This window comes from Meles meles, chromosome 4 (genome assembly GCF_922984935.1).
Source record: "Meles meles chromosome 4, mMelMel3.1 paternal haplotype, whole genome shotgun sequence".
Lineage (NCBI taxonomy): Eukaryota > Metazoa > Chordata > Mammalia > Carnivora > Mustelidae > Meles > Meles meles.
This window is the reverse complement of record NC_060069.1, coordinates 45,080,798-45,107,114: the sequence shown is the minus strand read 5'-3', so window position 1 is coordinate 45,107,114 and position 26,317 is coordinate 45,080,798. Positions and strand designations below refer to the sequence as shown.

The window sequence follows — 26,317 nt, the reverse complement described above, 5'->3', positions numbered from 1 at the left end:
TCTCATTTTGTACCAAATTGTGATAATACTAAAATACTTTGCCTCAAAAGTTAACGTTATATATACTATCCAAATCTGAACATGTCACATCTCCTTTAAGAGATGTGTTCCTATGACAATCCACCAAAGTATTTAACATGATAGAAAAATCTCGCATCATTTGGCCCTCACCCAAATCAAGGCCTCAGAGATGACTAAAACCTCTCCTAGCTCCATAATAATCCAGTATTTTCTTTTTTCTTTTTTTTTTTTAAGATTTTATTTATTTACTTGACAGAGAGAGATCACAAGCAGACAGAGAGGCAGGCAGAGAGAGAGAGAGGGAAGCAGGCTCGCTGCTGAGCAGAGAGCCCGATGCGGGACTCGATCCCAGGATCCTGAGATCATGACCTGAGCCGAAGGCAGCGGCTTAACCCACTGAGCCACCCAGGCGCCCCATAATCCAGTATTTTCTTAATGGTTAATTCATCCCAGTGAGAGATGATGGATTAAAAGAATCAAAAATGTATAGTGAGCTACAGGTTATGAAAAACCAAGCCACTGCATAAAGTTTGATTAGATGCTAGGGGAAAGAAAGTTACTTATACAAGGCATTACTGGCACAGTTGTGGAAATCTGTATAATTATATAATTATATAATAGTAATATATAATTACTATTAGTGTTATAAATGTGGCTATGAGGAAGAATGTCCTTATTTTTAGGAGATGCAAGCCAAACTTTGAAATGATTTTTAAAAATGTACATGCTACATATATACACACACACACACACATACACATGCATGTGCGCATGTAAGACACAGAGAGCAAACAAATATGCCAAAATATTAACAACTGATGAATTTAGATGAAGGTTAGATAGGTGTTCATTGTATGATCTCTTCAACTCTTAAGTTTGAATAATTTTTTTTTAAAGATTTTATTTATTTATTTCACAGAGAGAAGGAAATCACAAGTAGGCAGAGAGGCAGGCAGAGAGAGAGGGGGAAGCAGGCTCACCTGCGGAGCAGAGAGCCCGATGCGGGGCTCGATCCCAGGACCCTGAGATCATGACCTGAGCCGAAGGCAGCGGCTTAATCCACTGAGCCACCCAGGCGCCCCAAGTTTGAATAATTTTTAAGTAAAAAGCTGTGAGGGTGTATGATATTCACAAATCGATCAACATGATATATCACATCAACAAGAGGAATGATAAAAACTATGTATGATCATTTCAATAGATGCAGAAAAAGCATTTGACAAAATACAATATCCACTCATGATAAAAACCCTCAACAAAGCAGATTTAGAAGGAACATACCTCAATATAATAAAGCCCATATATAACAAACCCATAGCTAACATCATATTCAATGGGGGAAAACTGATTTTCCCCAAGATGAGAAACAAGACAAGAATGTCCACTCTCACCACTTTTTTCAACATGGTACTGGAAGTCCTGGCCACAGCAATCAGACAAGAAATAAGAGCATGTGGGTGGCTCAGTTGGTTAACTGTCCGACTCTTGATTTTGGCTCAAGTAATGATCTCAGAGCATGAGACTGAGCCCTGCACAAGGCTCCAAACTAGGAGGGTGGAGCCTGCTTAAGATTCTCTCTTTCTCCTTCTGCTCCTCCCCCACTTGCTCTTTGTTCTCTCATAGATAAAGAAAGGAAGAAAGAAAGAAAGGCATCCAAATTGTAAGTAGTAAAATTTTCACTATGTGCAGGGGACATGATACTGTATATAGAAAAGCCTGAACACCACAAAAAGAAGTACAAGAATAAATGTATTCAATAAGGTTGTAGGATACAAAAATCAATGTACAGAAATCAGTCCAATTTCTATATACTAATAATGAAGCAGGAGAAACAGAAATTAAGAAAATAATCCCATGTACAATTGCACCAAAAGTAATAAAATACCTAGGAATAAACTTAACCAACGAGGTGAAAGACTTGTACTCTGAAAACTGTAATAGACATTGATGAAAGAAATTGAAGATCACACAAAAAAAGATATCCCATGCTCATGGATTAAAAAAGAACAAATATTGTTAAAATACCCATACCACCCAAAACAATCTACAGATTCCATGGCATCTCTATCAAAGTACCAAGAGCATTTTTCACACAACTAAAACAACAATCTTAAAATTTTTATGGAACCACAGAAGACCTCAAATAACCAAAAAAAATTTGAGAAAGAAAAACAAAACTGAAGGTATCACAGTCCCAGATTTCAAGTTATATTACAAAGCAGTAGTAATCAAAACATCATGGTACTGGCACAAAAACAGACCTACAGATCAGTGGAACAGAATAGAAAGCCCAGAAGTAAATCCCAAGTATATGGTCAATTAATCTTGACAAAGGAGACAAAAAGATCCAATGGGAAAAAGACAGTCTCCTCAACAAATGGTACTGGGAAAACGGGACAGCTACATGCAAAAGAATGAAACTGGACCACTTTCTTACCCCACAAACAAAAATAAGCTCAGAGTGGATTAAGGACCTAAATGTTGAGCCGAAAACCACAAAAATCCTAGCGAACACAGGCAGTAATTTCTCTGATATTGGCCATAGCAGCATTCTTCTAGACATGTTTCCTGAAGCGAGGGAAACACAAGCAAAAATAAACTATTGGGACTACATCAATGTAAAAAGCTTCTGCGAAGCAAAGGAAACAACCCACAAAACAGACAGCCTACAGAATGGGAGAAGATATTTGCAAATGACATATCCGATAAAGGGTTAGTATTGCAAATATATAAAGAACTTATACAACTTGATGTCAGAAAACGCAAATAATCCAATTAAAAATGGGTAGAAGACATGAACAGACATTTCTCCAAAGAAGACATACAGATGGCCAACAGACACCTGAAAAGATGCTCAATATCACTCATTATCATGGAAATGCAAATCAACACCACAGTGAGAAATCATCTCATACCTGTCAGAATGGCTAAAATAAAAAACACGAGAAATAAGTTTTGGTGAGGATGTGGAAGAGAAAGGAACCTTTGTGTACTGTTGGTGGGGATGCAAACACTCTACTTGCACAATTTTTTCTATATATAAACTATATTTATATATATGTATTTTTATATCTATATATATAAATATATCTTTGTTCGTATAATTGCACACATTTTTCCTATCATTCCTTAGAAGAAATTCCTAGATATAAAAACTCTGAAGCAAAGTATGTATTTTTAAGTTCTGCGATATTTTACTTTGTCCTTTGAAAAAGATCTACCAAACTATACTCTTTTCAACAGTATGAGGACTGTTGGAAACTTTCCCAGTGGTGGGAACTCTTAAAACTGAAGCCTGACAGAAAAATCTGCTTGCTTTTGCTTTACACATGGAATCTTATTGCGTCTTAATTTTCCTCATAATGATTTCCAAAGACATTTTGGACACAATGTACAATAGACTACATTTTGGGTCATCTGCAACATGACCTTGCCATTCCCCCAGTAAGATATGGAGTCTATTTATCTACTCTCTTGAATCCGAGTGGCCCCTGTGACTGCTCTAAAAGAATATGGTAGAAATGATGTGTCTCTTCCAAACTTAACCTTAAACTGGCCTCCTAGCTTCAACTTCTTATCTTTTAAAAATAAGCTGCAAAGGGGCACCTGCCTGGATCAGTAGGAAGAGCATGTTACTCTTGATCTCGAGGTCATGAGTTCCAGTCCCACACTGGGTGTACAGATTACATACATACATACATACACACATAAATAAATAAAATAAGCCATCATGTAAGTGCAATTATCCTAATACTAACATGCTGTGAAAAGCCTGACCAGAGGAAAAGCTCTGAAGGATGAAATGACATGTGAAGAGAAGACAGACCAAGAAGAGCCAGGGCATCAGATGTGAAAGTGGATCTTGCAGCCTCAGCCACACAGCTATCAGAACATGGATCACAGATAACTATCCAGCCAAAACCACTGCAAACTACTGACCTATAAACCTAGAGCAAAATAAAATGGTTGTTTTATTTTTTTCTTAAAGATTTTATTTTTACTTATTTGACAGACAGATCACAAGCAGGCAGAGAGGCAGGCTGGAGGCGGGGGGGGGGGGGGGGGGGGGGGGAGGAGGGGGGGGGGGCGGGGGCGGCAGGCTCCCTGCTGAGCACAAAGCCCAATGCCGGGCTCAATCCCAGGACCCTGGGATCATGACCTGAGCAGAAGGCATAGGCTTTAACCCACTGAGCCACCCAGCCACCCCTGTTTTATTTTATTTTTAATTGTTGTTTCAAGCAACTAAGTTTTAGGTTGATTTGTTACAGAACAACAGAAAAACTAGAACACAATTTAAAGTAACTTCCAAGGGAAGCCTGGATAGCTCAGTTGGTTGAGCGTCCAACTCTTAAGTTTCAGCTCATACCATGATCTCCTAGTTGTGGGATCAAGAACCTCACCAGGCTCCTCACTCCGTAGGAAGTCTGCTTGAGATTCTCTCTCCCTCCCTCTCTCTGCCCCCTCAACTCTCTAAAGTATATGTTCTTTTAAATAAATTTTTGAAAAACATAAAATGAAGTCAAGATTATTCATTCTTACCCTTTTTAAAGGACAATTAATATGAATTTTTAAAACTCAGAATGTCAAAACTAGTAGCTGATCACTTGAAACAGGAATGCAGCTGTTATGATTAATGGCTGAATTTTAAATACTTGAGACAGATCGAGGCACTCTCCCACACCACCTTGTTTGTCATACGTGCCTCCCTAGGATGCTGCAGAGTGTGATGGCATCTGGACAGGTTCTTTCCTCACGAAAATTTTATGAAAATGAAGTAACCACTGATAAAAACATTAAGATCATTTATCTCCAAATAAGCATGCACTTCAAAAGCTACCTTAAAAGGATACACTTACACCAGTGATTTCCCAATTGCTATAAGCTTAAGAATAACTTTTTTTATAGTCTTTTACAACTTTTAAGGAGCTGTACTTTTTTTTTTCAAGTATCTCATTCTGATTCATGTGACCCAGGGACAACAGTTTCAAAAAGACAGATTTTGTAAGTGGAAAGTCAACTGAAAAATTAAGAATTTATCAGTGTGACAGGATATGACACTTACTAAATAAATCTTCTATACAAGTGCAACAAGCCTTAATTCTCTGAAAAGTTCAGTTCATTAAATTTAGTATCTCTCTAGAAACCCCACATATAAATATGTCAGTAGCCTAGAAAGAGACTAGTCAGAGTCTCTCAAGTACTATGACAACTACCCAAGAGAACCTAAAGGTTTTGGTTTGACTTAATTACAACACTGGAAAAGAAAATTTCAACAATTCATATATTACTCATAGTTTTGCAATTCATCAATAGTACAATAACAGAAAAGTCCTAAAATAAAAACTGGAGTATGTTATGTAAAAATGAAGACTCTATGATTATTTTATGAAACTAATTTTTGACAATAAAAGTCTGTAGCCTAACCATTGTGTGCAAGGAACTATGCTGAGCGAGAGGATATACAATGACACTAGTAGGCTCTATCACCAGAGAGTTTACCTACCGTCTAAAAAGGACTGTGAGATGTGACCATATCAGTTTGTAAAGTAAAATTACAAAGGCTATGGAGAAGTGCTGATTCTACTTAAAAGCTCCACTTGGGTGTCTATCTCAAACTCAATAAGTACAAAAATTAAATTCTTGATTTTTTTTTTTACACAAAACCTGCTCTTCCCTCGCCTTCCCCTTATCAGTAAGCAATACCTCAATCCAACCAATCACTAAAGCCAAAAATGTTATTTTTATTCTTCGCATTCCCTACAAACAATTCAATAGCAAATTTTTTTTTTTTTTTTTAGATTTTTATTTATTTACTTGGCAGAGAGAGGGAGAGAGCACACATACACACAAGCAGGGGGACTGGCAGGCAGACAGAAAGGGAGAAGCAAGCTTCCTGCAGAGCAGGGAAAGCCGGATGTGGGACTCGATCACAGGACCCCAGGATCATGACCTGAGCCAAAGGCAGTCGTTTGACCAACTGGGCCACCCAGATGCCCTCAACAGCAATTCTTACTGATTCTATCACAAAAATTGTCCATTCTCTACAAATCATCTCTTGCCTTGCCTAGCCTGATAACTAGTTTCCTACAATAGCTTCCTTAACTGGTCTCTTTATATTCACTTTTGCCCCTCTACAACTCATTTTCTAAATAGCAGACAAAATATTTTTTAAATTTTAAGCCTTATAATTGCTCACCATTGCTAAAAGCTTTCTAATAACCTCCTATTGCACTCATCATAAAATCCAAACTTCTTTCTGTGGATGACTTACAAGGCCTAACTTGATCTGGTCCTTGCTATCTCTCTGAACTTAGCTCCTACCTTTAGTACCCCTGCTCACTTGGCTCCAACCCACACTGGCCTTTTTGCTCCTTGGAGAGCAAGCTCTTTACCACCTCAAGCTCTTTGATCTATAATCCTCCTGCTCCCTTTGGTCCCTCACCCCTGACACCAGTGACCCAAATTAGCAATGCCAACAAGAAGACAACTGGAACATCACTGGCCTCCTGATGAAAACAATACATCACCTGTGAGTATTCTTGCCAAAACTGTTTAAATGGAATCTTCTCAGAGTAAACAATTAGATAAACTCAGAATGTGGGATATTCTATAAGATAATCTGCCTACACTCATCAAAAAAGAAAGTAACATGAGATTATTAGCTATCATATTATCTATAACCCAGAAAAGTAGGGGACCAACACATTCAAAACAGGTATAAGCAATAAGTATTATGCTATAATATCTTGATGAAACATGATACAACAATTTTTTAATCATAAAATATTCCTATAATACAGAAAATTTACAACATACCACTAAATAAAAAACTACCAAAACTGACAAAATTTTGCAATATGATTACAAGAAGGTGATATAAATTGCAACATGGGTTGAGACTTTCGGGGATGCTGGGATGGGGTGAATATATTTTGCATGTAGGACAGAAGTGAATCTTTGGGAGCCAGAGGGAGGAACTGTGAGAGATGGAATAATGGTCCCCTAAGGATGTCAATATCCTAATCCCCGAAATTATAAATATGTTAAGTTACACTACAAAGGTGAATTCAGGCAGCACATAGAATTAAGGTTGATCCTCATCTAACTTGGGATGGGGAGATTATGCTGGAAATATCTAAGTAGGCCAGTATAACCACAAGGGTCTTTATAAGTGAAAGAGGGAGGCAGAACAGAAAAGTGCCCCAGTACTGCTGTCTCTGAAGCCTAAAGGGTGTCATGAGCCACGAAATGTGGGCAGTCTCTTGATACCAGAAAAGGTAAAAAAATATTCTCTTCTAGACCTTCTAGAAAGGAATGCAGTCCTGCCAACACCTTGATTTCAGCCAAGTGAGACCAGTGTTGAAACAAACTATAAGATAATGAATTTGTGTTGTTCTAGGCCACTAAGTTTGGAATAATTTGTTATAGCAGCAATAGAAAACCAATAAAGCTTATTCTATGATAGGACTAAAATGATCATCTGCAACTCTATCTACCTAACAAAGGAAAGAGTGAATCCTCTTGAGAGAAAGATAACATCACCCAGAGTATCTATAATTTTTCATACACAGTGTATAGCATTAAATTAAAAATTCTTGCCCACTAAAAGAAGTGAAGAAGAGAAGGAACAGGAGGAGAATGAATGAATAAAAGACAAACAGACACACAGATGATCTAAATATTGGTTTCATTAAATACAGACTTAAAAGTGGTAATAATATGTTCATGAAACTAGAGAAAAATATGCAAGAAACAAATACAAAGGTGGCAATTTTCACCAAAGAAATAGAATCTATAAAAAACAAAACCAAAGGGACACCTGGGTGGCTCAGTCATTAAGTATCTACGTTCAGCTCAGGTCATGATCTCAGGGCTCTGGGATTGAATCCCACATCAGGCTCCATGCTCGATAGGGAGCCTGCCTCTCCCTCTGCCCTCCCCCCGCCCCCAGCTTGCGTGCATTCTCTCTCTCTCTCAAATAAATAAATAAAATCTTTTTTAAAAAATAAATAAAAGTTCCAAAGAGAAAAACACAACTGAGGAACTCTGTGGATAGGTTTCACAGGAGATAATACACAGTAGAAAATGAGCTTAATAAATAGGAATACAGATTAACAGATAATATTCTACTTTTCTGTGAAGTTTATCATTTCAAAAAAGAATGAGAGACATATAGGATACAACAAAAGACTCTAATATATGTGTAATGGGTGCCAGAAGGAGATAAAAAAGCAAAGCAGAGGCAGGCAATATTCAGAGATAACAGCCAGGAATTTTACAAATTGATGAAAGACATGCCCTACAAATCCCATGTACTGAAGAAACTCTGCAGTCCCCAAGGAGGATGAATAAAACAGAAATCACACTTACACATAGAATAGTAAAACTGCTAAAAAAAAGTCCAAAAAAATCTTAAAAAAAAAAAAAAAAGGCAGAGGAAGTGTGCCTGAGTGGCTCAGTCGGTTAACCATCCAACTCTTGATTTCGGCCCCAGTCATGATCTCAGGGTCATGGATCAAGCCCCACACTGGGCTCTGCACTGGGTGAGGAGCCTGCTTGAGATTCTCTTTCTCCCTTTCCTTCTGCCCAACGCTTCCTCCCTCTCTCTCCCTCACCACTTAAAAAAAAAAAAAAAAAAAAAGGGGGCGCCTGGGTGGCTCAGTGGGTTAAAGCCTCTGCCTTTCGCTCGGGTCATGATCTCAGGGTCCTGGGATCGAGCCCCGCATCGGGCTCTCTGCTTGGCAGGAAGCCTGCTTCCTCCTCTCTCTCTCTCTGCCTGCCTCTCTCCCTACTTGTGATCTCTATCTGTCAAATAAATAAAATCTTTAAAAAAAAAAAAAAGAGCTTTATTATAAAAAAAAAAAGCAGAGAAAGAAGATACATTATCCTCAAAAGAGCAACAATAAGATTAATAAAACTTGTAACAAATGATAAAGACACAAAAAGCAAACAAAAGACAATGAAATGACATTGTGCTTTAAAAAAAGAAAAAAGATAACCTACTATGCCATGCTTTGGGAAAAGAGCCTTCCAACATCAAAGAAAAACAAAGGTATTTTCAGACAAAAACTGAGATGCCTCTTAGGCAGCAGATAAACCCTAAAAGAAATACCAAAGGACATCTTCAGATTAAATGATAAAGGTATTAGGAAGTATCTTTTTATCCATATAAAACAATTACCTGATAATAACCAATAAAACCTAGTCTCTTTATTATTATATTAGTGTAATACATCAAATCCAAAGGAGGGGAAAAGTCCAAAGAGATGGATTTTTAACTTACTATAAAGCTTCTCAATGAGCAAAAAATGGGGAATCAAATAAAACAACACAGTAACAAGAATCTTTTTTTTTAAAGATCAATAGGATAAGTTTTGTTATTTAAAAATGAACATATTTCTTTTATTTGAGATTTATTTTTAAAGATTTTATTTATTTATTTGTCAGAGATAAAGAGCACAAGCAGGGGTAGTGGCAGGCAGAGGAGAAGCAGGCTCCCCAGTGAGCCTCCCCAGTGAAATCGACTTTAATTTTGCATAAGTCAATTTAAAAAGCATACATGCTTTGCACACATCTTATCTAAAAGTGACTTTAGGGGCGCCTGGGTGGCTCAGTGGATTGAGCCGCTGCCTTCGGCTCAGGTCATGATCTCAGGGTCCTGGGATCGAGCCCCGCATCGGGCTCTCTGCTCCGCGGGGAGCCTGCTTCCTCCTCTCTCTCTGCCTGCCTCTCTGCCTACTTGTGATCTCTCTCTCTGTCAAATAAATAAATAAAATCTAAAAAATAAATAAATAAATAAATAAAAGTGACTTTAAATACATACAAAATTAAATTCTTGATATTAATCATCTGAGTGACCCTTTCCACTGCTTGCCTTGGATTAAACATGTTTAATTAAAACATTAAACATGTTTTATACTTCAATACTGCACCGTACTTTTTAGCAGTGAAAATTTTAATATTTAAATTTGAGTATGTCAGGGCATCACAGAAAATATAAAAATTGTAAAGGGAAAACTGACTACATTTCATTATAGAATTCTGACTTAAATTTTTTTTAAGACTTTATTATTTATTAGAAAGAGAAGGAACACAAGCAAGGGGAACAGCAGGCAGAAGGAGAGGGTGAAGCAGGCTCTCCGGTGAGCAGGGACCCCGATGCAGGACTCAATCCCAGGACCCCAAGATCATAACCCAAGCAGAAAGCAGACGCTCAAACGAGCCACTCAGGTGCCCCTAAAGTTTTTTTTTTAAAGTAATCTCTACACCCAGTGTGGAGCTGGAACTTATAACTCTGAGATCAAGAGTCACATCCTCCAGGGACTGAGCCAGCCAGGCACCCCCTTGACCCACTTAAGATACAAATTACTACAAGACTACAATCAAGTCAACTCTTTCTATGAGAATTTCTTCATCTCTGGAACAGACATAACGACACACTCATTTAACTCACATTTCTTCTCATCTAACTTCCAGATCCTTCTAGAGATACAATTCAAAGGAAAGAGACTTCATGTAATCCCAAATAAACATAAAGATTTCCTCACACAAGTTTTCTTCCATGACCTCTCAGTTTACTTATCCTTTGCTCTGACATCACTTCAGATATAAATCTTTAAGGCATTGTGTCCTCCATTTTGTTGTTTTTTTCCTCCTCTTCTTTTGCTTACTCTACCTTCTTAAATACTCTAAACATAAAATCTGTAATTAACTCTTTTTTCAAGACCTCTACTGCTCTCCTTCTATAAAGTTAAGTGAAGTTTGCCCACCTGTTTATATTCTTTATCCACAACATATAAGATTTTCATATATATATACAAGTAACATGCCTAATCCTTCATGCATTCTAAACTATTGATTTACTTCCACGTGGAAAAGCCAGCTTCTTTAACTAAATCATCCAAACTTCTCTTCAAGGATACAAGAGAAAGAGGAAAGGGAATTAGCATTTTTTAAAATTTATTTATTTGACAGACAGAGAGCACAAGTAGGCAGAGCAGCAGGCAGAGGAAGAGGGAGAAGCTGAGGAGGGAGCCCGATGCAGGGCTCGATCCCAGGACCCCGGGATCATGACCCGAGCTGAAGGCAGCTGCTTAACTGACTGAGTTACTCTCTATCTACTTCCATGAAAGGTAGTATTGTTCTCATTCATGGAGCCTGGGAAAAATTCAGAAATCTGCCCAAAGGTTTCACTACCAATAAGTGGAAAAGAGAGAAGTCAAACAGGTCATCTGCCTCCAGAGGTTGTATCCTTGGTCCACATTCACTACCCTAAAAGAATGTTCTCCAGTATAAATTATGCTTTGCCTACCAACATCACCAGAAATTCCAGTTAAACACTGCCAGTTAGCTGTACCCCTTTACCTCCATTTTCTCCAAAAATCCAATAAAAATGACAGAAAAATAATTTTTTAAAGCACTAATCCACAAAGACAAAGAAGAGAAGCTGTAAGAGTGGCAACACAACTCTGGAAACTGAAAGGTAAAAGAACAGGAACTCACTTGGACCAGAAAAAGCTAAAACCTAAGTCTTTTTTTTTTTTTAGATTTTATTTATTTATTTGACACAAGAGAGAGAGATCACAAGTAGGCAGAAAGGCAGGCAGAGACAGGGGCGGGAGGTGGGGGAGAAGCAGGCTCCCCCGCTGAGCAGAGAGCCCAATGCGGGGCTTGATCCCAGGACCCTGATCATGATCTGAGCAGAAGGCAGAGGCTTAACCCACTGACCCAACCCAGGCGCCCCCAAAACCTAAGTCTTCAAAGTGCACTGGTAAAGCCAATTTGAAGCCAAAAGATTCAGAATACAAAATTCCGAGGTTACTGAATATATGCTGAAAAATGATCTTTAGCAGCTTTCATGTGATTATTGGACATTTGTATATCTTCTTTGGAGAAATGTGTATTCAAATCTTTTGCCCATTTTTAAACTGGAATATTTGCTCTTTTATTGTTGAGTTGTAGAGTTCTTTATATTCTTTGGATACAAATCCCTTAGATAATTTGCAAATATTTCCTACCATTCTGTAGATTGTCTTTTCACATTCTTGATTTCTTTGAAGTACAAAAGCTTTAATTTTGATAAAATCTAATTTGCCAATTTTTTCTTTAGTTGCTTGTACTTTAGGCATTGTATCTGAAAAAATCACTGCCAGGGACACCTGGGTGGCTCAGTTGGTTAAGCATCTGCCTTCGGCTCAGGTCATGATCCCAGGGTCCTGGGATGGAGTCCTGCATCGGGCTGCTTGCTCAGCAGGGAGCCTGCTTCTCTCTCTGCCTCTGCCTGCTGCTCTACTTGCTTGTGTTCTCTCTCTCTCTCTCTGACAAACAAATAAAGTCTTTTTAAAATAAATAAATAAAATAAAAAATCACTGCCTAATTCAAGGTAAATCTTTTGGATACAAGGTAATTCAAGTAAATCTTTAGGATATAGAGATTTATGTTTTCTTCTAAGAACTGTATAGTTTTCGCTCTTACATTTAGGTCTATGACCCATTTTGACCCAATGTTCTCATAGGATGTGATACAGAAGTCTAACTTCATTCTTTTACATGTGGATGTCCTGTTGTTTCAGCACCATTTGTTAAAAGGCTAGTCCTTCTCCATTGATTGTACTGGAACCCTCATCAAAACCTGATCTATCTTAAATGTAAGGGTTTCTGGATTCTCTATTCCATATACATCCTGCTTTAGTGCCAATACCACACTGTCTTGATTACATAGCTTTGTAGTATTTTTAAATTGGGAAGTGTGCCCTCCAAATTTGTTCTTCTTTTTCCAGATTGTTTTGGCTATTCTGGGTCACTTGTATTTTCATATGAATTTTAGGATCAGCTTGGAGTCCCCAAAGAAATTAGGTGGAAATTTTGATACGAATTGCCTTTGGTCTATAGGAGAATAGGATTTGCAGAATATTGTAATCTTAAGTCTTCTGATTCATGAACATGGAATATCTTTCCATTAATTTAGGTCTTTAATTTCTTTCAAGTAATGTTACATAGTTTTCAGTGTACAGTCTTGTACGTCTGTGGCTAAATTTATGCCTATGTATTTTATTCTTTCTTTTTTTTTTTTTTTTTTTTTTTTTAAATATTTTATTGATTTGACAGACAGAAATCACAAGCAGGCAGAGAGGCAGGCAGAGAGAGAGGAGGAAGCAGGCTCCCTGCAGAGCAGAGAGCCCGATGCGGGGCTCGATCCCAGGACCCTGAGATCATGACCTGAGCCGAAGGCAGAGGCTTTAACCCACTGAGCCACCCAGGCGCCCCTATTTTATTCTTTCTTAATGCCACTGTTCAATGGAATGATTTTCATTGCTAGTACATAGAAATAAAAGTGATTGTTGTATACTGACCTTACATCCTGCTGGCTTGCTTAGCTTATTAGCTCCAGCTGATTCTGGTGGATTCCTTAAGATTTTCTATATACAAGATAACATAATCTGAAAGTAGAGATAGTTATACTACCACTTTTTTTTATATGGATGCCTTTTATTTTTCCTTCCTGCCAAATACTCTGGCTATAACCCCCTCTACATCATGGAATAGAAGTGGAGAGAGTGAACTTTTATTCATGGTCTTAAGGGAAAACTTTTAGTCTTTCACCTTTAAGCATGATGTTAGCTGGGAATGTTTCATAGATGCTCTTTACCACATTAAGTACCATATTCCTACTTTATTGAGTATTTTCACCACAAAAGTGTGGTGTATTGCTAAATGTTTTCTTCTGTATCTATTAAGATGATTATATAATTTTTGTCCTTTATTCTATATCCATTGACTTTTGCATTCCTGGATAAATCCCACTTGGTCATGATGCACGATCCTTTTTATATGTTGCTATATTTGGTTTGCTAATATTTTAAGGATTTTTATGTATTTATAAGGGATATCAGTCTGTTGTTTCCTTGTGATATCTTTGGCTTTGGTAGCAGGGTAATACTAGCCTCACAGAGTGACTCAGTGATACCTCTGCTATTCATGGAAAAATCTGTAAAGGATTATTGTTATTCATCTTTAAACACCTGGAAAAATTCACTGGTAAAGCCATCTTGCCCTGGGTTTTCCCTTTGGGGAAACTTTTTTTTTTTTATTAAGTAGGCTCCACACCCTGTGTGAATCCAACGTGAGACCTGAACCCACACCCCCAAGATCAAGACCTGAGCCAACACCAAGAGTCAGATACTGAATGGAATGAGCCACCCAGGCACCCCAGAGGAAGCTTTTTGATTATTAATTCAATATTTTTTTTTCCAAATTAGCCAAGTATCCACTTTTATATGAGGTCGTATTTTTTCAAGACTAAGAAGGTCCTTAATGCTATTTAATGCAATCTTTTATTATTTTTCCTTCAAAATGTAAAGAGACTACTGATTTCACAATGAATTATCATAATCAGAGAGACTCCCCTCTAACTAGAGAACAGGCTATCAAGAATAATGCGTTATAATTGTGGAAATTGATATTTTCTTCTTTAAGCAGAATTCATACTCCTCCTCAGTGTGTGAAACCCATTTTGTTACTCAATATATCTCGTAATCCCCAAACAGTGATGATGGCATTTTGATCACTCTATAGAAACATTATATATGCTGATTACCCACTATAACCAGCACACACTTTTTTCCCCTGTAGCATTACTAGGTTTGTACCAATTTGTCCTTTTACTTTTGTCACCTGTGGCAGTCTGCAGTTGAAGTAGCAATCTGGTGTCTGGAAGAGATCACAACCCCGATATTTTATCTGGTAGGCCAATGTGAGGCTGGCCCCTGACAACATTCCTTTTTTTTTTTCTTTTTCCATTTAAAAAATATTTTTTTAATTTAAATTCAATTAACATATAGTGTATTATTAGTTTCAGGGTAGAGTTCAGTGATTCATCAAGTCTCATACAATAGCCCGTGCTCATTACATCACATTCCCTCCTCAATGCTCAATGTCCATCACCCAGCTACCCCATCCTCCCACCCTCCTCCCTGCTGCAACCCTCAGTTTGTTTCCTATGATTAAGGGTTTCCTATGGTTTGTTCATTCTCTGATTTCGTCGTCTTTTTTTTTTTTTAAGGTCTATTCAAATTTTCTATTTCTTCTTGAGTTGGTTTCAATAGATAGATTGCATCTTTCTAGGAATATATCCATTTCATCTAGCTTATTGTCATAGAATTATTCACAGTATTCTCTTATAACCCTTTGTATTTCTGTAGGACAATAGCAGTGTTCTCCCTTTCATTCTCGAGTCTTCTTTTTTTTTCCTGGTCAGACTACCTAAAGCCTTGCCAATTTTAGGGACTTCTCGAAAAACTAACTTCTGGTTTCATGACTTTTCCTACTGTTTCATTCTCTATTTTATTTCTGCTCCAGTCTTTTTTATTTCCTCCCTCTTCCTGCTTTACAATCAGTTTGCTAGTTCCTTTTTCTAGTTTAAGATAGATGGGTTTGATCATGATTTGAGATGACTTTAACATAGGTCTTTGCTGATATAAATGTCCCTCTAGGCACTGCTTTAACTGCATCCCATAAATTCTGGTATGTGATTTTGTTTTCCTTGGTCTGAAAGTATTTCCTAATTTCCTTTATGATTTCTTCCTGGATCCACTGGTTATTTTATTTTTTTTTTAAAGATTTTATTTATTGGGACGCCTGGGTGGCTCAGTTGGTTAAGCGGCTGCCTTCGGCTCAGGTCATGATCCCAGCGTCCTGGGATCGAGTCCCACATCGGGCTCCTTGCTCGGCAAGGAGCCTGCTTCTCCCTCTGCCTCTGCCTGCCACTCTGTCTGCCTGTGCTTGCTCTCTCTCTCTGTCTCTCTGACAAATAAATAAATAAAATCTTTAAAAAAAAAAAAAGATTTTATTTATTATTTATTTGACAGACAGAGATCACAAGTAGGCAGAGAGGCAGGCAGAGAGAGAGGAGGGGAAGCAGGCTCCCTGCTGAGCAGAGAGCCTGATGTGGGGCTCAATCCCAGGACCCCGGGACCATGACCTGAGTCGAAGGCAGAGGCTTTAACCCACTGAGCCACCCAGGCGCCCTGGATTTTTCTTCGGTACTCATTTCTATTTCATTTCATGGTGGTCAAAGAACATATTTTGCATGGTTTAAAGCCTTTCAAATTTACTGAAACTTTTTTCGTAGCCTAACATATAGTCTACACTATATGTTTCACATGCACTTGAGAAGAATGTGAATTCACTTTTGTTGTGTGACATGTTCTATAGATTATATCTGTTATGATTATACCTATTACCTATTATTTATTATGTATCTATCATTATCTTGTTGGGCTTGTTATGTTTGTTTTGTTTTGTCTGGTTTTTTTGTTTGTTCTGTTTTTTGAGAAAGAAAGAAGAGAGAGCACAAACAGGGAGAGGGAGAGGGAGAAGCAGGCTCCCCACTGAGGAGGGATCCCAATATGGGGCTCTAACTCAGGACCTTGGGCTCATGATCTGAGACAAAGGCAGATGCTTAACTGACTGAGCCACCCAGGTGCCCTATCCTGTGTTTTATAGAGTTGTTCACATCTATTTCCTTGTTGACTTTCTGCCTAGTTGTTCTACCCATTACTGAAAGTATTTATGTCTTCAATTCTTATTACTGAACTGCCTATCTCTTCCTTCAATTCTATCAGTTTTGCCATATGTATTTTGTGGCTCTCCTAACTGCATATTTGTAGGTATTATGTCTTCCTGATGGACTGACCTATTTATCATTATAAGATGTCCTTTGCCTCTAGTAATTTTTGTCTTAAGGTCTATTTCAGCTGATATTAGTACAGTCATTGCAGCACTCTTCTGGGTACTATTCACATGACTTATCCTTTTTATCCTTTTACTTTCAACCTATTTGTGTCTTTGAATCTAAAGTATGTTTCCTGCATGAGTTCAATCCCCACACTGGGTGTGGAGATTATTTAAAAATAAATAAATAAAAATAAATGGTTATTTAAAAAAATAAAAGTAAAGTATGTTTCTTGTAAACAGTGTATAGTTGGATCATCACTGAAATTTTATAAGAAAAAGTTTTAAAGAAATAAGGGGAAAATACATTAAAAAGGCATACCCTTTTCTGAAATTGAAGAAAGTATTACAAAGACAAAATATTTAAGAATAGCCATTAAATTTTTGGAAAAAAAAATAAGGGAAAACTTATCCCACCAGATACCAAGACAGACTCATTACGAAAATTATTGTAACTAATATTAATGGTATTTGACAAACAGACAAATACATTGTGAAAAAGAGTAGAATACAGAAAAATACCCACATATGTATAGATGTATAATATTAAATCAATGGGGAGAAGATTAATTATTCAATAAAAGGTGTTAGGATAAGTGACTTCCATTAGGAAGAAAACAAAATTAGATTCTCAAAACTAAAATCTAGTCACACTACATGAAACTAAAAATTACTATGAAATGATAGAAAAATACTCTATAAATAATAATAGGATAGAGGAACTTTTCTAGGTAATACACAAAAAGCCATTTTTAAATTTCTGTATGATCAAAAAAAAAAAAAGAGCACCATAAACAGACTTAATGCAAATTTAATTACTGCAACTAAAGCCTGTGGCTTGAGAGATAGCATTAAAAAGTGAATTCACTTCCAGGTCCACCATTTGAAAGTCCCCCATTTAAAAAGTGAAATTTAGGGGCACCTGGATGGCTCAGTGGGTTAAGGGTCTGCCTTTGGCTCAGGTCATAATGGGGCTCCCTGCTCAGCAAGGAGTCTGCTTCTCCCTCTGTGTCCTCCCACCTCCCATCCCCCACCCCCACACCCGGCCTGTGCTTGCTCTCAGTCACTCTCTCTCTCAAATAAATAAACAAAATCTTTTTTTTTTTTTAAGTGAACTTGACTTCTCAAAATATCAGGCTTGAGATTATTTTTTAATTTTAAAAATGAGAGTAATTCCTACCTCACAATATATTTTAATGTTAAATGAGGATAGCTATAAAAGTATCTAGTATGAAATCTGTTTGCCACATTATAGAAGCTTGTTCTTATTTCAACTGAAGTTGGTATTACATTACATTATTACATTAAATGAGGAATTACAAGCTACAATCAGGAATAGCAGGATTCCTGTATTTTGGTTCATGATAAAACTACTATTTAATTATAATAATACTTTTATAATTATAAAAACTACTTCATAATAAGTGAAAACACATTTCCCCACATCCCTCGCCCACTATGTTTGCCATGTAAAGATGGAAGATAAAGTGGCAATACAGCCAGGACTGGTACCCATTTAAGAGCAAAACATAATCAATACAGATATAGTTAGATAGCTATATCTTATGTCATGTCTTTCACCCATTAAAACCTTTCTCCCCAAAATATCTTTCCTAAGATTTTTTTCCCAAGTTCTCCAATAAGTATCATATCTGAAACAGAATCTACAAATAAAAAACCTTCAGAATGGTACACAGTAAACACTGTTAAGGATAAAACATAAATGTGTATCAGGTAAAGACTGAAGTTTTGAAGACTTGTTAATGCCAATATTTTTATTTTTGAAAACTGCTTAGAGCAAAACTGTTTCACAATTCAGAAAGTGCAAATTAATTCAACTTTTTGTTTCAAACAAAATATTCACTTCCTGCATGAACCATAGTATGATTAAATAAAGGAAAAGCACAATATTTTTAAAATTTTATAAAATTCTTGGGGCGCCTGGGTGGCTCAGTGGGTTAGGGCCTCTGCCTTCCACTTGGGTCGTGATCTCAGGGTCCTGGGATTGAGCCCCCCATCGGGCTCTCTGCTCAGCGGGGAGCCTGCTTCCTCCTCCCTCCCTCTCTCTCTCTCTGCCTGCCTCTCTGCCTACTTGTGATCTCTGTCTGTCAAATAAATAAATAAAATCTTTAAAAAAATTTTATAAAATTCTGAAGACCAACTACATAATTAATTTAGAGTTCAAACAAATTCAAAGTTCTCCAAAATATGTTGGTCAAAACGGAAAATTCCCACTTAAAAATAAAGTATGCTTAGACACATGTACTTTCTTGTAGATTTTTATATGAATAAGATTTTGACCTTTAGACCGGTTTTTAAAAAACTATAAAGGGAATTTTTAGTTACACAAAATTGCACAATGAAATGTGCCTTCCAATCTAAAGACAAAAACAAACAAAAAAATGTTCATTGGAATGTAAGAGTAACCATTGGTTTTATTCAAATTACTAAAGACAATGTTGCAATAGCAACATCCTTCTCTCCCTATTTCAACCACTCCCTCTCCTACTTTCCTTATCAACTTAGCAGGCAAATTATGTTTAGAACTTGAACACTGCTGAAATTTTTCTTCAGCAAGATCTACCTTCTGCATCAATTCTATAGCACCCAAGGCAGTTATGCCCCCATGCCAGACTTAAATGCCTTAATCATTTATAGAGAAAAATAAAAGTAAGAATCAGTATTAAAACAGCACAACGGATCAGAATACTACAAAAATAGTGCAGCTGCCTTGCTATTAAAAAGCAAAAACAGGGAACCTGGGTGTCTCAGTCAGTTAAGTGTCTGCAGCAGGCATTGGGGGCAGAGGGAGTTCCCCCTGCTCAGCAGGGAGCTTCTCCCTCGCCACCCACTCATTTTCTCTCTCTCTCAAATAAGTAAAATCTTTTAAAAAAAAGATTAAAAAAAAAAGCAAAACGAAAAAAAAAACAAGCTCACCCCTCACAAATTTTCTCTTCTAATATGAAAGTTTCAATATATCACTCACAAAATGCAGATACTCTTAAAAGTCAAGTTTCTCTTATATATAAGGCATATGGATAAAAGAATTCTAAAATATTCTTTTCAAATGCTATACAAACTTACATAGTAATGGGGTTATAGAAAGACTGGAAAAATTAGGAATGTGAGCGATGAAACTTTTGTTTCTTGGCATACTTCCATCTATTACAAATCTAGTTCCAAAAATGTATACCAGATATTGGGAGTTCTTTGAATCTTGATTTCTCTTCCCAACTTGCAGCCAACAATAATTGGAAGCAACTGGACTAACTGGAAGCAATTCTTTAAAAAATCTCTAGTATTGAATTAGAATAGATATTATATTCAAGTTTAACAAAGTTCACTATAATATTCCATACAACTTAATCAGTATCTTTCCCTCTTATTTTACATTCAATGATTCCTTTCTTTCAAAAACAAAGACATCACATGGTTTGTGAACAACACCAGTGGTTACAAGTATTTCCTTATCACTTCCCTCAACTTGATTTTTTAAAAAATCAAACTTAAAATGTGAAGCAAATTAACAGAAGCCACATTCTCTAGAGGAGAAAATACTGTGTTACTTTATTAAAAAAACAAACAGCCAAGTCATATAAATAAAAATTTACAAAAAGCAGAATTTTCTGAGGTACACTTTAAAAATTGCTTCATTTGCCATAGTCTGGACTCTAACCTGCAAAGCTGTCCTAAGCAAGTCATGTGTGTCCCCTAAGGGTCCTTTTAGTTCACACCCAACACAACACTTTGAAAAACTAATACTACAAACAACAGCAATTAAACCAGATGCAGCCTTTTACAAGCAACAGTCCTAAGCTCCAAATAAAATTAACACCCTCCTCAAAAAAAAAAAAAAGCAAAAGTCAAAACAAAACCAAAATAAAAGTTCTTAAACTTTCTCTTAGAAGTAGGAGTTCCTCGGTTTTACAATTCTTTTCTTGTCAGTGGAAAGAGAATGGGAAATCAGTGATAAGAATGAGAACAGTTAGTTCCCACGAGAAGGATGCAAGAATTTACAACTCAGGCTTGGCCTAGAGATCGGCAGGCAAATACACACCAATGCTCAGGGAAAAGCTTTCAAGAAATGTCATTCTCTAACGCCAGTCATAAGGCCTTATTTTTTTAAGGCCTAAGGACAGCCCTATACGTGCACCGTACAACACAACCTATCAGAACTATTCTCCAAAAACAATTCGGGAGTTTCCCAAGATGCCCGAAACGTAAAGAGCAAGTCCTCTAGACACCCGCAGGACCGCCGCCTCTCACAGGGGAGGGAGGCCAGCTCCAGTAAATCCGAGGGCCACCACGTCAGTTTCGGTGACAGATCCACTGGGAGCATCCGACCGTGATCGGCGCCCTCCCGGGCCGACGCTGCTGCAAGAGGAACAGACATGCAATCTTCAGGGCCCTCCTACTTCCGTTCTCAAAACAGAAATGCACAGTTTCTCCCAGTCCTCACCGCTCAGCCCCGTGCCTCTCCACAGCAGGGAGAGCCCAAGTGGAAAGAAAAGCAGACAGTCTGACCAAGGTAGATAGAACGCGCCTGGTCAAAGCACTCCCCCCGCGACTTCGGGGGCAAACCAACCGCCAGCGCCTCCCTGAGCGCCCCCTCCCCGGGCAGGGGACACGCAGGCAGCAGCAGCCCCAGGTCGCCCCACTCCTTCCTCCCCGGGGTAAGGGTAGCGGAAAAGCGCAAAGAGGAACTAAGTGAACTGCAAGAGGGTGCCCTGCAAGCTCCTCAAGGAGGGGGTGGGGTGCGAGTGGAAACGGGAAGGAGCGGAAGGAAGGGGCAAGGAGCAGCCAGAGGAAGGGGACGAGAGCGCGCGCCCGAAAAGGGCACGACTCCCCGGGGACGCGGCTGCACCCTGGTTCCTCGAAGCGGACGGGTGCTCCCGGCCTCCCGAGCGCTCCTCCCCGGGCAGAGGGCGAGGAAGCGAGAAGAGGACCTCCTCGGCCCAGCCTCAGCCCTCAGCAAGGGTCGGTCGGGGCTGCAATGCCCTGGCCGGGTCCGGAGCTGCAACAACGGCCGCTGGCCTCTTCGGAAGACGCGGACCCCGGGGCCCTCCGCGCGCTAAGAGGGCCGGCTTTCACGCCCCCACCCCCGGGGGAGGGCCGCTCCGGGGTGACGGCAGCTCGGCGCCCGGCGGCCTCGCCAGTTACCTGAAGCGGGGCGAGTCCTTCAGACACTCTTCGAAATCCACCGTCATCTTCATCCTGCCTCCGCCTCGCCTCGAAGGCGGCGCTGGAAGAGCCGAGAGAGCCGCAGGAGCGGCTGCGCTGGGGACCCAGACAGCGACGGCGGGCGCACGGCCGCGACTAGCGCTGCGCGGAGCTGCGGAGGGCGCCTTGCCTGCTGGTCATAGCAGCCGCGAAGACTGTGGCAGCCGCGGCGGCTCGTCAGGCCCCAGTCCGGCCCCTCTTCCTCCCGCCCCCAGCCGAGCGCCGGCCACAGGGAAACCGCCCGGGAGTGACAGCCTCCGCCAGCCAGCCACGAACCCGGCGGCCGGTGGGAGGGGCTTCTGGCAGCACCGCCCACGGGCGCTCCGGCAACGCACCTGAGCGACGGTAGTTCGAGCCAATGAGCAGCGCGACCGTGGGTGCCGCCTTGCCACCACCGTACCCGAGGGCCAACCGGGATGCGCAGAAGTCGTTAGGCGGGACGCGCCGGTTGCTGGGAGGCCCGCAGCTGAGGCTCCTTGGGAAGGAAGTCACGTGGCTGAGCGCCGCGCTTCCCTCGGAGCCCCCGCCTCTTCTCAGCCCCGCCCTGCCGAGCTGCCAACGCGGAGGAGCCGCCGCCTGCAGGTCTGAGGACTCCCACAGCTTTGGCAGAAATCTGAAGAGTAGAAATTATCAAAGGAGGAGATAAACTGATCCACCGCCTCCTTTCCGTTTAAAGAAACTGAGGTCGGGAGAGAAGTGAGGGTAGCCTTAGTGATAAATCCTTCCTTCACTTACTGATTTCATCTCTTAATAACTTGGAAATCTCTCCCACGTTTATCTTCTCACATAACTAAGAGACTACTTCTGAAGGAGCTGGTATTTGGGGCGAGCATGGAAAGATCAGGATTCTGACAGGTAGGCGAAGTAGGGCGTTTGGTGCGGAGGAAAAGCTTTCAAACCCGCAGAAGACAGTCCTCCTTACTGATACCTTTTCTCTCAGTAGCTTTCACCAGTTCAAAGAGGGTTGTGAAAATCAGCCTCACTTCCTTATTTGCAACACCAGCCCACTAGTCCACAGTTGTTCTAGGAGCCCTCCAAGATATGCATCCCCTGAGCCGACAAGGCAGGTATTTACTATACTTCTGATTTTAATATGCCATCGACTGTAAAAAAGAAAAAGAAAAACCACAATAGATCCATTTTATTTAAATGGAACCCAACCTAAAAAGCATAAGAATATGCATAAAATGGAAGGAAATGTTGTTAACTGTATAGTGGCTCTGAGTGAGAGCCTGAAGGCAAACTTTCTGGATTTGCCTCCTATCTTTTCTTACTGTAAAATGAAGCTGATAGAGTTGCCCTGAAGCTGAAGTAAGAACTCTGAACACAACACAGTGCCACATAGTAACCATTCAGTAAATGCTGGCCATTATCATAATTGTACCACTTTATTCTTCAGTGCTATAATCAAAGTTTAAATGTAAGCCTTCTCACTTCTACTGCCTAAAGTCTTATATAACCATTTTGACCATCTGGCTAAGTGTAGCTTGATGGTAGGATGTTTTATATAACCAGTGGTTGTATCTTGATCTCTTTAGCACCTTTTAGAAATTAACAATATAATTTTGAGACATTTCAAAGAATATACAAGCATTATATATGTTTCTTCTTTGGTTATAAACTTGGTTTCTTTTTTTTTTTTTAAAGTTTTTTTTTTAATTCTAATTAGTTAACATACAGGTCTTATATTGGTTTCGGGTGTACAATATGGTGATTCAGCATTTCCATACGTCATTCTGTGCTTATCAGGACAAGTGCCCTCCTTAATCCCCATCACCTATTTCACCCACCACCCCCCAACAATGATCAGTTTGTTCTCTATAATCAAGGTGTTTCCTGATCTCTCTCTCTCTCTCTCATTTTTTTCCCTTTGCTTATTTGTTTTTGTTTCTTAAATTCCACATATGAGTGAACTCATATGGTAATTGGTTTCTTTTTTAAATTGAATTGCATATCCCTGGAATCTACCCACCTTCTTTTGATAACTGGAAACTATTGGCAGTTAAGACTTAAGTGTCCTCAGACAGTTCAGTTGGTCAAGCCAACCTCTTCTAGATTTATAACTTCTGTGTCAGACTTGGAGAGTTGGCCATTTCTACATTTAATTGTATTCCTGATGCATGACAGCTAACCTGTATATACAATAACTATTGTTTCAATGCTTCAACATAGTGTAACCTTTTGGAAGGGGCCTAACTTGACACTTTGGGATTCAAAATTAAAATTCAGCTGCATGGCACCATCAATGAAAATAACTCAAGCTAATCGTTAATAATGAACATTTTCTTTCTGCAGACAACTAAATTTACGTACATCCAGTTAGTGATAACGCTATCAAAAAAATTTTTTTTCTGGGGCACCTGGGTGGCTCAGTGGTTTAAAGCCTCTGCCTTCAGCTCAGGTCCTGATCTCAGGGTCCTGGGGTCGAGCCCCACATCGGGCTCTCTGCTTGGCGGGGAGCCTGCTTCCTCCTCTTTCTCTCTGCCGGCCTCTCTGCCTACTTGTGATCTCTGTCAAATAAATAATAAAATAAAAAATTTTTTTTTAATTTTTTTCTGCCCCATGGTAAAGCAAGCATTTGGGGTTGTCAACCGTAGGGTACGTCCTAAATTTGAAAATACTAGAAGTGGGTTAGGGTGGGAATAGTGAGTCTTAGAAGTATAATACTATTATTCTTAGAGTAATGAAAACCAAGGCCCCAAGGTATAGAAATAACTGGCTGGGTGCTCAAGCTAAATACAAGTCCCATGTCACCAGACTCTTAACGGCAAACCACCCCCTGTCCCCTTTAAAATTTGGCCTTTATAGGTGTGGCTCTATCTGCCTGTGAAACAGCTCCTTTTCATCCATTTCATTTTAAAGGTGCAGCTCAAATGCCACTTCTTTCAGGAAGCCTTCTCAGTTTGCCGAAATACAGACTTCTCTTTTCAACACACAGTGAAAGTTAGTAAAGGATATAAGTGATCAAACCTTAAATCTCACAAATGTCTTTTCCCCAGACTTCCCAGTCCCTTCCTCCAAAGCCTCTGGAACCCTGTGTACCCATAGGCCTTCCTTCCCAGAATACTTCTTATTTCCTCTGAGGATACTTTTTTTTTTTTTTTTTAGATTTTATTCATTTATTTAGAGAGAGAGCGCGTGCGCATGCACGTGCACATGTTGGGGGGTGGGTGGGCAAAGGGGAGAGGGAGCAAGAATCCCAATCAGACTCCCAAGCTGAGCGCTAAGCCCATCATGGGGCCCAATCTCACAATACTCAGATCATGACCTGAGCCAAAATCAAGAGTGACACACTCAAATGACTGAGCCACCCAGCCACCCGCACTCTGAAGATACTTTTAACTGTATATCCTCTTGAGTAGAAGTTGTTCATTACCCTTTCCCTGATCCCCTTGGCCAGGATACATAGTCAACAATAATCTAACTCTTGACAACTTACAACTTAACACTCCACCTTCAGACAAGAATTTCTTTTGGGGGCCTAATGTCATCTAGCTACACCACTGTCTTACTGTCCTCGTTGCTGTTGTCTACTAATTTCTCACTCATTTCCTGCCCTAGCCTGACTCACTGTCTTGCAAATTATGTCAAGAGCCTGGAGTTACGATGAAGGTAACTATGGGCAGCTACTGGAACTGGGTAACTGAAGAACCCAGACACCGTGGGAACTGGTTCCCTTCTCCTGGTGGCTGTATCCTCAGTCTTTCTCACCTACTGCCCAACTCTCAGCAGGTGGCCTCTCTGCTCTGTGTGGGTTCTAGTCCCCTGGGAGCCTAGCTGGCATATAATCCCTCATTGCCACTGGTTCCTTCAACAAGCTGGGTGTCGGATGGCTATGGGGGCCCAAGCAGATGATGTAAGTGAATGAAGCTGGCCAGGTTAAGCAGCCTAGAAGGGCAGTGGCTCCCGTGAAGAGGGAAGCATGTGCCCCGTGTACCTGCTCAGCTCCAGGATGTTTTTGCCATAGCAGACCTGCAGATTCTATAAGAGAAGCCAAATAGCCAGATTTCAGTGTGGAACCTCCCCAATTTTCAAATGTTGGCAACACTTTCAGAATATTAGAAAACATTGCGCAGGTCACAAAAATAAATTTCAGGACCACTCTGCAACTGCTATGTTTTTTTTTTGACAATTCTTTTTTTCTTTTTTTTTTTTTAAGAATTTATTTATTTATTTGACAGAGAGATAGATCACAAGTAGGCAGAGAGGCAGGCAGAGAGAGGGGGAAGCAGGCTCCCCACTGAGCAGAGAGCCCGATGCAGGGCTCGATCCCAGGACCCTGAGATCATGACCTGAGCTGAAGGCAGAGGCTTTAACCCACTGAGCCACCCAGGCGCCCCCTTTTT

At 39.7% G+C, this 26,317-nt stretch overlaps 1 protein-coding gene across 5 annotated transcripts in view; it reads right to left on the bottom strand.

Annotated features, from left to right (window-relative positions):
- The window catches only part of ACAP2 (ArfGAP with coiled-coil, ankyrin repeat and PH domains 2), a 149,905-nt gene extending 127,674 nt beyond the window's left edge, over nucleotides 1-22,231 (bottom strand). For 2 of the 5 annotated variants that reach the window (XM_046002023.1, XM_046002024.1), the window contains exon 1: nucleotides 21,912-22,229. In XM_046002023.1, coding sequence (XP_045857979.1) covers nucleotides 21,912-21,964 — 53 coding nt within the window. In that variant the 5' untranslated portion in view covers nucleotides 21,965-22,229. Of the gene's footprint in view, nucleotides 1-21,911 lie in introns of all 5 variants that reach the window. The other 3 variants (XR_006818007.1, XM_046002026.1, XM_046002027.1) reach the window with 3 other exon arrangements.
- Between the last annotated feature and the right edge of the window lie 4,086 nt (nucleotides 22,232-26,317).